At 37.5% G+C, this 14,694-nt stretch overlaps 1 protein-coding gene across 42 annotated transcripts in view; it reads left to right on the top strand.

Annotated features, from left to right (window-relative positions):
* Window positions 1–14,694, top strand: part of LOC127837398 (proteoglycan 4-like) — a 109,256-nt gene that overhangs the window by 15,713 nt on the left and 78,849 nt on the right. For 11 of the 42 annotated variants that reach the window (XM_052364414.1, XM_052364422.1, XM_052364420.1 and 8 more), the window contains exons 5-10: window positions 600–703; window positions 2,566–2,683; window positions 6,906–6,997; window positions 8,509–8,673; window positions 12,324–12,559; window positions 14,065–14,188. In XM_052364414.1, the coding sequence (XP_052220374.1) occupies window positions 600–703; window positions 2,566–2,683; window positions 6,906–6,997; window positions 8,509–8,673; window positions 12,324–12,559; window positions 14,065–14,188 (839 nt within the window). The remainder of the gene's footprint in view (window positions 1–599; window positions 704–2,565; window positions 2,684–6,905; window positions 6,998–8,508; window positions 8,674–12,323; window positions 12,560–14,064; window positions 14,189–14,694) is intronic. The other 31 variants (XM_052364445.1, XM_052364428.1, XM_052364400.1 and 28 more) reach the window with 10 other exon arrangements.

Here is a 14,694-nt window from a genome sequence, read left to right as displayed (position 1 = left end):
GTAAGTTTTGTACAAATTTACCTACCAAAAATCTCTTGAAGTACAATAATTTTACATTTAAGAATAAGAGTCTTTGTTTTTAAATAATAATAAACTTTATTTTAATTCTTATGTTTATAAAAAAGCATGCTTGTTCATTTATAATACATTTCTTAGACTTTTTTTGCATGATTACAAAAAGCATGTATGTTTGTGTAAAATACCATACATTAATTTTATTCGACCTTTCTCTTTGGACATACTTCTATTGTCAGTAATGAGCATGAAGAGTCAGTGAAAACAATTGAGTCGCGTTCTGAGAAAACTGGGCATAATGCATATGCGTAAAGTGTCGTCCCAGATTAGCCTGTGCAGTCCGCACAGGCTAATCAGGGACGACACTTTCCGCTTTTTATGACATTTTTCGTTAAATGAAGTCTCTTCTTAGCAAAAATCCAATTTTGGCGGATAGTGTCGTCCCTGATTAGCGTGTGCGGACTGCACAGGCTTATCTGGGATGACACTTTACGCACATGAATTATGCCCAGTTTTCTCTGAACACGACTCAATTTGTATGACCAGTGTTTAACTAATGCCTGTTATTTTCTGTCTTTGTTTAGACTGATAAGACATCTGAAGGAAGTGAATTTCAGAAGAAAGTAAAGGAAATACTGACTGAATTTCCAACAGCACCAGAAAGTGCAGTAGCTGAGTTGCTGAGGAGGTTGGTATCTTAAATTTTTACTGCGCAAGGCATGTTTGTGGTTCTTACTGTAATACCGTAAAAACCCAGTCATAAGTCTGCCCACTCATAAGTCGGGGGGTAAAAAAAGAAAATCGGAGATTTTGAATATGTCCAAGTCATAAGTGGAGTCAGAAATTGTCCAACCACCACTTTCATAAACAGATGACATTTTAAATGTAAAGGAAGTTTTTATTCTATACATAGACCATGACGTCATTATAGCCCTGTGCGATGTAGACATAGCGGACACGTGTATTATGTTCTTTGTGTAATATAATCAATACAATATATATTAAGAAAATCGAAAATAATAGATAAAAATATAGACAAGCAAATCATTATGACATAAAAACAAAATCAACAACATAGGAAACCAAGACGTATATACATGTACATCTTAATTTACACAACAACAACATACAAAACACAAAACTTGCGTTCAGCAGCACTATTATTATTTGATTGCTCTGCAATTCTATCACGCATATTTTAAACGCATTGTCATGCGCATGGCGTTTGCGTTTTCCAGGCATTTTCACAAATCAAATGTCTTGGTCAAATTAATTAATTATTATTATAATGTTTGCACTAAATTGTCCACGCTAGTAATAATCCACAAACTTATAATCCGATGACACACTGTGATCACTGTAATCAAATCTTTGCACTTTTAATCTGACTATCAAAACAAATGATTACTTCCTCTGTAAAACACGTTTTTATTACAATGATTGACATAACCAATAGACCGCTAACTCCACCTTTGTTCTACATAACAGTTACAAAGGCGGAGCTATGCACGTGCTCAAACATAATTGGACGTTTACAAGTGAATATCAAAGTCGCAATTGGTTAAACATTTCACTTCACAAGTTAAAGGAATCTTATTGTATCGGCGAGACGGGTGATGCTTTATGGCTTCTTTACAGGAAGCGGCTTTCCTTTGATGATGTCAATTCACACAGGTTGCCAAGTATCGCTCGACTTTAAAAATGACCTGATCTTTTGTTTATGCGTTCAGTTATAAAAAACACCTGCTTACATGAAAACTTTGGATTAAATTATGAAATTAAAAACAATGGAAATGTTGCAAACTGTGGTTATATTTATTGGTAAGTATCAGTTAAAAGATGACATTTCATGTGTCGTAAATCAACAAGTTTCTTTTTTATACAACAACAACAACAATTGCCGCAGGATCAATCTTCGTCGACTTTCATTATTTTTTTCATGGTCGACCTTATAAGTCGATACCGTAATTTTAATCAAATTTTGTAGGTAAAAAATCTTGACTTATGACTGCGTTTTTACGGTAAGAATTTTCACTTGTGTCAACAGTTAATCCCTCACCACTAAGATACGTATTTTGAGGTGTTTGTAGTTCCTTAGAAAGTTACATTTTAATGAAGACCTTTCCTACTAGATTAAATTTTTAAATGTTTCATTTCCAAGCCTTAGATACTGATGAGCAGCAAACAGCATAAGACCTGAACAGACTGCGAGTTATTGGCAGGCTGTTCTGGTTTTATGCTGTTTGCACATAGCAATTTTCAGTCTGCCTCTGAGAAGGAAAGGGTTAAAAATGAAAGATTTCAATGAGAATACTCACTTACATGAGTAAATGTTCATATAGACAGAAATCCAAGTCAACCATATGGAAATTTTAAGTAAAACCTTTCTTGTAACCCCTATAATTTTCAAAAAAGCTTAGAAGAAGGAGGAGATGAATTTCTTCACACTTCATCATTCACTCAGACCTTTGAATTAAACTGAATTTAAGGTAACTTATTTTTGCTTGCACTTCTTGCATTTCATAAACAGGACATATTTTGGTATTTCAGCAATAACAACATAACAGCGAGAGTCAAGAACAAATTGTTTGATAAAGGATACAAGCGGGTGACAAAAGCGGACAATGTGATTCCTGACAAGAAGGCTCCGGTACAAACTGTCTGGATGGTTGTAGTAGATTGTGATGATTGTTATACACCCATACCTGCTTAACCCATTTATGCCTAGTGGACTCTCCCATATTTCTAAATTGGATCAATTTATTTTCAAGATAAGGGATGTCTAGTATATTTATTTCTATATTTAGAATACTTCTTACAGAAATTCCTTTAAGCAAACAGCGCTGACCCTGATGCAGCATCTCATCTGGGTCTACGCTGTTTGCCAAGGCCTTTTTTCTAGACGCTAGGCATAAATGGGTTAACCCTTTCCCACTCAGAAGCATGTCTATTATAATCAAAATAAGAAGAATAAAATAATAAAAAAAGGTTATAGTTAGTTAGATGTAATTAAAACAAACTTGAGATAGAATTATCATTATAAGCACATTTCTTTCTAAAAAAAATAGTTGGGACTTTGTTTTTGAAAATTGGGATTTTTTTTAATTGGGAAATTTTAAGTTCCATTGGTCATTCTTGTTTTTCAAGGGACCAACAAATTGTAGTCATGAGAAGTCAGTAGTATTTGAGAAGGTGTATGCACATTTGTTGTATGTTGCATGCACATTTGGCATGTTTATGTATAAGTGTGAATGCTTTAAATGAGATAATGTTTAACATCAGTTAAACTTGAAATCTCTCGAAAAAAAAAATTGTTTCAAGAGTACTCTTGTGAAATAATTTGTTGCCTTGTTAACACAGTGGTTGGTACCCGCGCTACTCACCGAGGGATTCTGGTTCAGACTGTATTTTCTCCTTGTTCTTTCTACAGAAAGGCAATCAGCAGAAGATTTATCTATTATATATTTAAATTAACTGATACATACAATTCATGGTAGCATTTGCAACTTTTATGTTTTATTATATATTTGCATGAGGTAATGATTTAATATTTACGTATTTTAAAGCGGGTATATACGATCTTGTCAAATATTTAGTAATAAATATAAAATGTGTAAAAAACTGATTATACATATATTTCAATATAAACTAAAATAAAAGTTAAGAAGAACATGTGTCGAAAAATGCTAAATAAGCCAGATATTTAATTCTCAAATCGAAAAAGGCTGTACAGCCGAATTCGCCAGCATGTATATCATGCATGTACGATGTGAATCTAAATTTAGTTTAACGGTTCATTTGAAATTCCTGCAGCGATATCGATTCATACGACACATGAACACTTACAAAAAAGACGAATGCATCGGTTATTGTAGAAAAATAATTACGAATTATCTTCGTCACAATCGGCTCGGGGCGCTAATTTGTATTTGCTGTATTTTATGAAATTCATCTTAAATGTATCATTTTTCTTGCAAATTGTGTGTTATTATAACATATTTGTATCAATATTTTACAATTTAGCACATATAAAAATCGTATATACCCGCTTTAACATACATAATGGTAGAAACATGCATTGGAATGTATAATATTCTGTTCAATGTTTGCATGTATGCCAGCATTCATTTCAAATATTTTTGTTATTTTGTGTCATTTGTTCCTGTATGACTTTACAAAATAATATGAATAAACTTTCTATGGAAAAATACTTATATGGGGCTGAGCATGAAAATGTTGTTTTGTTAAACAAATTTGGTATTCACCAAACCATTCTTTGATTTAAGAATAAAGGATAGACTCAGAACAAAGAAAACATACAGCAATTCTTTTCCTTCTGTATAAAGTACCAGAAACGGCACGTTCCCATTTGGGGAAAAAAACTACCAAGATTGGTGCCCTTTTAAAACCATATTGAAAGTGTTCAATTACTTTGGAAATGTGAAAATGTTTAAAACTTGTGTTGCAAATCTGCTACTTTACTTGTGCTTATAAACATTCTGTTCTTATGCCTTTGTTTCTATATTACCAAATGAACCACATCATGCGAAAATGGATCTTATGCTATATGGTCGATTGAAATCCTGACCAGACTGCGCAAATGTCCGCTGTACAGTACTGCAAGGTCTCCTGGTCTCATTAGTGAACGGAGTAGCTTTTGTCCAAACTTGGCGCATGCGCAGTCTGGTTTGGATCTACACTGGCCGCAATTGACATAAGGCCCATTTTACCATGACAGGACTCATAAAAATTATGTCATGCATGTTTTTGTTATGCATTGTAAGTGAACTGTATGATCTTTCATTTTGTATATGTGAAAATAAAGTTATTTTGCTTCTTCTTTTGTTGATGCTGGTTGTACAATACTATTATAGAGTTCAATTTCATGGAATTCACAGTATGTTGAGTGCATCCTGAGTTAAGTTCGCTAATCATATAAGCAATCCCCACAGGCTAATCTGGGATGATACTTTCCGCTTAAACTGGAATTTCGTGTAGAAGAGACTTACTTCAAATAAAAAAATATCATAAAAGCGGAAAAGTGTTGTCCCTGTTTAGCCTGTGCAGACTGCACCGGTTAATCTGGGATGACACTTTACGCACATGCATTAAGCCCCGTTTTCTCAGAACACGGCTTATATTATGTGCGTTTATTAAATAAACTGCATTAAAACTATAACAGTTATACAGGAAATAAATGCCATTTTTGGATACTCTGCAGACAATTTCTTAAAATAATTTTGATTCATGTAAAAATCACTGATGCCAAGGTTTGGGACAAGTTTTCCCACTGATTTATGTATGTTTGTTTGAAAAACTTACAAATCTTCGAAGAGCTAGAGCCAACATTATTTTATCAAAGTTAAATGTAATATAGATATGTACTTTAGGTGACCCCCCTTATATATATTTATTTTGACCACTTGAAAAACATGGCTGCCAGGAAGTAGGGCAGTTTTCCTTTTTTCATCATGTGTTTAGAAATTTAAGAATTGTAAAATAGCTTTGATTCTTGCTGCATCATCTCCTTGAATGTGTCACAGTTTGAAAAAAAAATTGCACATGATAAAAAGGGATTGTCTATTTTTTTATGTCCCCCAGAAACTGGGGGACATATTGTTTTTACTCTGTCTGTTTGTTGGTTTGTTTGCGTTAAACTTTAACATTTGCGATAACTTTTGCAATATTCAAGCAACTTCATATTTGCCATAACTTTTGCAATATTGAAGATAGCAACTTCATATTTGGCATAATTGTGTACCTCATGGAGTTGCACATTTTGAGTGGTGAAAGGTCAAGGTAATCCTTCAAGGTCAAATATATGAGCGGATATAGTGTTTCACAAACACATCTTGTTTCTATTTTGAAATTCAGTTTATATGAGTTAGATGCAGTGGTTTGGGTTAATAATAATACTTCATCAAGGATGGTACATGTATATCATGTAAGTGTTTTCTGTATGAATTGTTTAAAGCAACACAAATAGTGAAAAACAATTTTCTTTATGGATCTAAATGAATCCCAATGTGTTTGTATGTGTTGCACATGTATTACTTGTATGGAGGTATTGATTAAATATTACTTGGCCATTATTTCACATTATAAAGGAATCAGGCATACCGTTTCAAAAAATGAATTTTTACGGTCAAAAGGGATTGTGGGGGAAATCTGTAAAATCATTAGAACAAATGATATTTTATCATAATACATAATTATAAACATTACAAATAATTGTTTTCTTTGTTATACATTTTTTTATTGATGTATTTATAATTTCTGAAACTAGTATTCCAGAATCTGACTTTTGTTTGAATCTTAACACTTCCATTTGGGTTAATAACTTACGGTCACTGACCAAGGGCAGTGTTGTTGTTTTTTACACCATTTTAGGTATGGGGCCTGGTCCAATTTGTTTGGATCAAAATCGGGTCATTTTGATTAAAATTGGGAAATGAATGATGTTTGTTTTTTGACTTAAAATACTTTAAAATTGAGATAAGAAGTGTTTTCAATATTAAAATTACTAAGGTTTAACTTGTATAACTGGATAGGGAAATAAACTGAAAGTTGTGATTAATGAAAAAAAATGTGTAAGCCTTTAATTGGGAATTGAGTCATTTAGGATAAATGTCTATTGTGCAGGGGTGTGATTTCTATTCCTGTCAGCTGATTTCTTCCCTTTTAGTTGCAAGATCTATGAACAAATGAAGATTAGATCGAGTTAATTTGAACTTTGTAAGGGGGTAGGGCATTCTTCTCTCCTGAGGTGGCCCTTAAATCACTCCGCTGTTTTTAAGATTGAAAATCAAGCCAATGTTTGGCCTAAAATGTTACCCCTAAAAGCCTGCTGAAGGTTCGTACAATTGACAAAGCTCTGGTTTTGTTTCCAGCAGGAGGAGAAAGTGGACCTTATGAAGCTTCATCAGCTCAGGCAGTCGTTCCCATCAGCACCGGAGGATGTGATACAGCAACTCCTCAAATCGTACGGCGCAAGTTTGGTTTTAAACCTATTTGAGTCCCATTCTGAGAAAACTGGGCTTAATGCATGCGCGTAAAGTGTCGTCCCAGATTAGCCTGTGCAGTCTGCACAGGCTAATCAGGGACGACACTTTCCGCTTTTATGGTATTTTTAGTTTCAAGAAAGTCACTCCTTACCGAAAATCAAGTTAAGGCGGAAAGTGTGGTCCCTGATTAGCCTGTGCGGACTGCACAGGCTAATCTGGGACGACACTTTACGCACATGCATTAAGCCCAGTTTTCTCAGAACAAGGCTCACTTATTTTAGCTCCATTGAATCAAATGCCAAATGCTTATTGAGATGCTCAAAGTCTATTTCCTGGGTAGAACCAGTACTGTCACCCTTAAGACCCAGACCAAAGGTCAAAATTCAGCACAAATACAAAATAATCATCCTCAGTATTTTGCGATGTTAACTTTGTCCTGCATGTACTGATTTCCTAACAGTCAGAAATAAGCGTGATTAGATGGGATGTTAAACTACCCTATGACCTTAAGGTCAAGGTCATAGATCTTTAATGAGCTTTTTCTGTTTCAAACAAGTTTAGTCACAATGGTTATGCGACAACTGCAAAAGCCTAGTCCCTGGGCCCAAGGTCATAGTTAAAGGTCAAATGTCTATTATAATCATTCCATTCCTAACACTTTTTCCATATCAAACAAATTTGCTTAAATGACAATCATCATGCAAAACGGCAAGAACCGATTTTCTAGGCCCATGGTCACATTTAAAGGTCGAATGTGAATGTCACAAATAAGATATTAACTGGAAACATTTTACAGTGAGAGATACTGTGTCAAGCATGGACGCAGTACACAAAAACTTGCATTGTTTGACATAGTGTCTTGCACAAAACCCACTCCAAAACGTTGAAGGTTAAGGTCGCGGATCCAAGTCAAAGGGTCAAAACTTAAAAATCCAAGTTATGATCCAGACTAACTACCAGTGTTACAAGTATATATAGGTGGAGAAGCGCACCCAATAACCAGGTTGGTTTTCTCTGTATGATATTGCCTCACTTGTTCTAATAATTATGGACTTCATTTCCAATCGCTTTCGTTGTAGTTATTGTTATTTCTGACTAAAAATAATTGACGTAATGTTTTAAAGGTACCATAATAAAATGGACCCATTTGTGGTCCTGTGATAACACTTGAGTATTTTATAAGTCAAGATAACATTATTGTGATTCTTATTTTTGCACCTTTAACTTTTCCCACTGAGAAGAAAAAAAAAAGATGGCTTTATGCAACCAGCATAAAACCAGCATAAAACCACAACAGCCTTCTCTCAGGGTGTTCAGGTTTCATGCTGTTTGCTGCTCATAAGTGTCTTAGGGTTGGAGATGAAGCTTTAAAAACTTGAATCTATTAAGAAGTGTTCAATTTGATTTAATTTTCTAAGGGACCCCCAAACTAGTCAAAATTACAATCTGAGTGGAAAAGTTTAACAGCATGATGGGGGTTATTTTCCAGGCACCATAACAACACTGTGAGGGTTTCTAACGCCCTACACGAGATGGGATACAAGCGGGCGGAGGCCGTCAGTCATCCGGAACCCAGGCGGGTAGATATCCTGGAACGTGTCCGTGCAATGTATCCTGACACTGACAAGGAAGTGATTGATTCTGTCTTTAAATCGTAAGTTGGACAAATGTTCTTTCCAAGTTTCAATAACCCTGTACCACTTAGATTCGTATTGAGTTCCCACTGAGCTGAGCACTGAGAATGGAGGTCAATGAGACTTGAGTTCCCACTGAGCTGAGCACTGAGAATGTAAGTCAACGAGACTTGAGTTTCCACTGAGCTGAGCACTGCGATTGTAAGTCAATAAGACTTGAGTTACCACTGAGCTGAGCACTGCGAATGTAGGTCAATGAGACTTGAGTTGCCACTGAGCTGAGCACTGAGAATGTAGGTCAATGAGACTTGAGTTGCCACTGAGCTGAGCACTGAGAATGTAGGTCAATGAGACTTGAGTTCCCACTGAGCTGAGCACTGCGAATGTAAGTCAATAAGACTTGAGTTGCCACTGAGCTGAGCACTGAGAATGTAGGTCAATAAGACTTGAGTTCCCACTGAGCTGAGCACTGAGAATGTAGGTCAATGAGACTTGAGTTACCACTGAGCTGAGCACTGAGAATGTAGGTCAATGAGACTTGAGTTGCCACTGAGCTGAGCACTGCGAATGTAAGTCAATAAGACTTGAGTTGCCATTGAGCTGAGCACTAAGAATGTAGGTCAATAAGACTTGAGTTGCCACTGAGCTGAGCACTGAGAATGTAGGTCAATGAGACTTGAGTTTCCACTGAGCTGAGCACTGCGAATGTAAGTCAATGAGACTTGAGTTGCCACTGAGCTGAGCACTGCGAATGTAAGTCAATAAGACTTGAGTTGCCACTGAGCTGAGCACTAAGAATGTAGGTCAATAAGACTTGAGTTTCCACTGAGCTGAGCACTGAGAATGTAGGTCAATGAGACTTGAGTTTCCACTGAGCTGAGCACTGAGAATGTAGGTCAATGAGACTTGAGTTGCCACTGAGCTGAGCACTGAGAATGGAGGTCAATGAGACTTGAGTTCCCACTGAGCTGAGCACTAAGAATGTAAGTCAACGAGACTTGAGTTCCCACTGAGCTGAGCACTGCGAATGTACGTCAATAAGACTTGAGTTCCCACTGAGCTGAGCACTGAGAATGTAGGTCAATAAGACTTGAGTTGCCACTGAGCTGAGCACTGAGAATGAAGGTCAATAAGACTTGAGTTACCACTGAGCTGAGCACTGAGAATGTAGGTCAATGAGACTTGAGTTGCCACTGAGCTGAGCACTGAGAATGTAGGTCAATAAGACTTGAGTTGCCACTGAGCTGAGCACTGCGAATGTAAGTCAATAAGACTTGAGTTGCCACTGAGCTGAGCACTGAGAATGTAGGTCAATGAGACTTGAGTTACCACTGAGCTGAGCACTGAGAATGTAGATCAATAAGACTTGAGTTGCCACTGAGCTGAGCACTGAGAATGTAGGTCAATGAGACTTGAGTTGCCACTGAGCTGAGCACTGAGAATGTAGGTCAATGAGACTTGAGTTGCCACTGAGCTGAGCACTGAGAATGTAGGTCAATGAGAATTGAGTTCCCACTGAGCTGAGCACTGAGAATGTAGGTCAATAAGACTTGAGTTACCACTGAGCTGAGCACTGAGAATGTAAGTCAATAAGACTTGAGTTACCACTGTGCTGATCACTGAGAATGTAGGTCAATGAGACTTGAGTTGCCACTGAGCTGAGCACTGAGAATGTAGGTCAATGAGACTTGAGTTGCCACTGAGCTGAGCACTGCGAATGTAAGTCAATAAGACTTGAGTTGCCACTGAGCTGAGCACTGAGAATGTAGGTCAATAAGACTTGAGTTCCCACTGAGCTGAGCACTGAGAATGTAGGTCAATGAGACTTGAGTTCTCACTGAGCTGAGCACTGAGAATGTAGGTCAATGAGACTTGAGTTCCCACTGAGCTGAGCACTGAGAATGTAGGTCACTTAACTCACAAACAATCTCAAATCTCAGCTTTAGGAATATGCTTACATTCTTGCTCAAATTCAGGGTTAAGTCAGACTCAAAACTCAAAACAACATATGAGAACAGGAATTTCAGCATGATATTCCACAATATAATCTCAAACAAGAGCACCGCATAATGGGTGCCACGCTCGGCTACATGTGCAGTTTTGAATAAAAGAAAACTTGTCAGGGTTTTGTTTGTGTAAAGGTCACAGTGACCTTGACCTTTGACCTAGTGACCCAAAAATGGGTGTGACGTGTAGAACTCATCCAGGTGCATCTACATATGAAGTTTCAAAGTTGTAGGTGGAAGCAATTTGATTTTAGAGCCATTGTTCAAAACCTTAACAAAATGTTAAGGTTTTAGCACGACGCGGATGGCGGACGGCGGACGACGAGCTGGCTATGACCATACCTCGGGTTTTCTCCAAAAACGCGGAGCTAAAAATGAGAACAAATTCAATGATAAGAAAGAACATTGACTTAAGTATGTTTGTGGTACCAGACACATGTTGCGCAGTGTTTTTTTAACTGTTTTGTGAATGGGACTGGGTCCCTATGAATTGGGAAAATTTGCAGCGGTTTGACTAAAATTGGGTAATTAATCTTGTTGTTGCTTTGCTTAAAAATGCTTAAAAATTGAGAATACCAGTGTTTTCAGTATAATAATTTGCTCCCTCGATCAAAACGGTACCATGTGACATTGAAATAAGAAGGCACATTGTACCTTTTTGCACAAAAGGGTCGATATTTACTAATTTTGAACCTTTTTAGGTCCATTTTGGCAAAATATATGCTTTTTATGCCCCCGGATCGAATGATCAGGGGTATATTGTTTTTGGCCTGTCTTTCTGTCTGTCATTCTGTCCCAAAACTTTAACCTTACAGTAAAGTTTTGCAATAACTTTTGAAATATTGAACATAGCAACTTGATATTTGGCATGCATGTGTATCTCATGGAGCTGCACATTTTGAGTGGTGAAAAGTCAAGGTCAAGGCCATCCTTCAAGGTCAAAGGTCAAATTTTTAAAAATTTAATATATTAAAGTTTTGCAATAACTTTTGAAATATTGAACATAGCAACTTGATATTTGGCATGCATGCGTATCTCATGGAGCTGCACATTTTGAGTGGTGAAAGGTCAAGGTCATCCTTCAAGGTCAAAGGTCAAAATTTTTAAAAAACTTTAATATAGTAAAGTTTTGCAATAACTTTTGAAATATTGAACATAGCAACTTGATATTTGGCATGCATGTGTATCTCATGGAGCTGCACATTTTGAGTGGTGAAAGGTCAAGGTCATCCTTCAAGGTCAAAAATTTAAAAATTTAATATGGTAAAGTTTTGCAATAACTTTTGAAATATTGAACATAGCAACTTGATATTTGGCATGCATGCGTATCTCATGGAGCTGCACATTTTGAGTGGTGAAAGGTCAAGGTCATCCTTCAAGGTCAAAGGTCGAAAATTAAAAATTTTAATATAGTAAAGTTTTGCTATAATTTTTGGAGTATTGAACATAGCAACTTGATATTTGGCATGCATGTGTATCTCATGGAGCTGCACATTTTGAGTGGTGAAAGGTCAAGGTCATTCTTCAAGGTCAAAGGTAAAAAAGCGGTGCATTAGGGGGCATTGTGTTTCTGACAAACACATCTCTTGTTTCCATTGAGAATGAGCTGAATACCGGACCCGATTTTGAATAATTAAAAAACACTGTTGCGTTGTTTGTTCCAGTTGTGAGGGAGATGAGAGAACCATGAGGCAGGTTCTGGATCGCATGGGCTACAAACCAAAGTTCCCTGAGACCCACCGCAACCCGTCCGCCAAGGGGGAAAGGAGCACAAGCCCTGCTAAGGGAAAAGTCCCTATGAAACCTGCCCAAAGGGAGACCACTCCAAAGAAACAGGAATCTCCAGCTAAAGTAGCGCCCCCTGCTGAGCCAGAATTGTCTATTGGCCAGAAATCCCAGCGTATGTGAACTTCTGGAGAACTGGTTTTACTCACTGTTGTTTTAGTTTACTAATTATCACAGTAATTCTTCTTGCTAAGTTAACAGTTTACATCCGATAATAACCACACATAATGTTAAGGTCAAGTTTGATAATCAGCATTATCATCTTGGAAATTGTTGAGTTGTGGCCCTTGAATGATCAGTAGTAATTTTGGCATTATCATTCATAGAGATTGTCATCATAATATTTCTTGAAATTTACAGAGAACTTCAATTTACAAAGAGTTGGTGGATGTTTTTGTGTTCTTGTAGTACAATCTGCGATGAGATTATGTGTAATGTCACTCCCACCTTAACTTAATCATGCAGATCTTGACCAAATTTTCTAGCTGTCAGGCTTAATTTAAACCTAGTTATTTAGGCTTGATTGCATTGAAAGCTTATTGCTTATTGAAATGCTCAAGAGTCTGTTTCCTGCATAGAATCAGTACATGGTGTCTTTGTTTGAGATCATACGAATGTTCCCACAGTGGGCGTTGAACACATGACCTCCTGGTTGATATGGAGACACCATTTCAAATACACCATGGCGACCTAGCTGGCAGGCTTGAGTCAGTCATATGAGACATAGGCAAAATGACTTCACTGGGTAATTTGTTGATTGAGATCCCCATGGCGTAGTGGATAGGGTGTCCACATAGTGACCAGGAGGTCACAGGTTCTATCCATTTTGTGGGGAAGTTATTTATTCTTTAGATCTCCCCCAAGACAACAAGTACTGGTTCTACCCAGGAATCAGCATGAGAGTGTTTCAATAAGCCCTAAGCTTTCAATGCAATGGTGCTAAAATAAATTGGTTTAAACTAAACTAATTCTGTTTCACTTGTGGCTGCATAACTTGCACATCCATTAAGCCCCGTTTTCCCAGGACAGGCTAATTTTGGATGTCACTTTGCGCTTTTACAGAATTTTTGGTTTAAAGGAAGTCTTTTGTAGATAAAAATCCAGTCTAGACAGAAAGCGTCGTCCCTGATAAGCCTGTGTAGACTACACAGGATAATCTGGGTCGACACTTTATGTGCGTGCATTAAGCCCTGTTTTCCAAGAGTGTAGCTCATTTATCTGATGTTTAATTGGGCCTTATTCTGTGAGAAGGAGGTTAAATGCATGTGCGTAAAGTGTCATCCCAAATTGTCTGTGCAGTCAGCACAGGCTAATAAGGGACGACACTTTCCGCTTTAATGATTTTTTCTGTTTGAAGAAAGTCTCTTAGCAAAAATCTTGTTTATGCGGAAAGTGTTGTCCCTGATTAGCCTGTGCTCACCACACAGGCTAATCAGGGAAAGCACTTTCCGCTTTAATGGTATTTTCTGTTTAAAGGAAGTCTCTTACCAAAAATTAAGTTAAGGTGGAAAGTGTCAACCCTGATTAGCCTGTGCGGACTGCACAGGCTAATCTGCGATGACACTTTCCGCACATGAATTAAACCCCTTTTTCACAGAGCACGGCTCAATTCTGTTTCAGTGGTGTCCAAGCTTCAGTCCCTATACAAGGACCTGGAGAAGTCGGTGATAGAGATGGCCTGCGAGGTCTGCAAGTGGGACGAGACACGCGCCAAGAACGTCCTGGAACTAATGAAAGATGACATGTTAGTTTGTTTTCTAAACCACTCTGAAGCAAAGTGAAAATGTCTGTGTGCAACCAGCATAAAACCAGAACAGCCTGCAAGTTACTCACAGCCTTTTCAGGTTTTATGCTGTTTGCTGCTCATCAGTATCTTAAGCTGTTTGCAAACAGCCATTTTCACTTTGCTTCTGAGTGGGAAAGGGTTTAATAGAAAAGTCCTAAAAAGTGGAAGGTTTCGCCACATAAATTGTGTCTTGTTCTGATAAAACTGGGCATAATACATGTGCGTAAAGTGTCGTCCCAGAATAGCCTGTGCAGTCCGCACAACACTTTCCATCTAAACTTGATTTTCGGTAAGGAGGGACTTCCTTGAAACTAAAATTACCATTAAAGCGGAAAGTGTCGTCCCAGATAAGCCTGTGCGGACTGCACAGGCTGATCTGGGACGACACTTTACGCACATGAATTAAGCCCAGTTTTCTCAGCACAAGACGCACATGAATTAAGCCCCCTTTTTTGTCAGAGTGA

Source organism: Dreissena polymorpha, chromosome 7 (genome assembly GCF_020536995.1).
Source record: "Dreissena polymorpha isolate Duluth1 chromosome 7, UMN_Dpol_1.0, whole genome shotgun sequence".
NCBI classification, from domain to species: domain Eukaryota; kingdom Metazoa; phylum Mollusca; class Bivalvia; order Myida; family Dreissenidae; genus Dreissena; species Dreissena polymorpha.
Note: the sequence above shows the minus strand (reverse complement) of the source record. Positions and strands in the feature narration are given on the sequence as shown.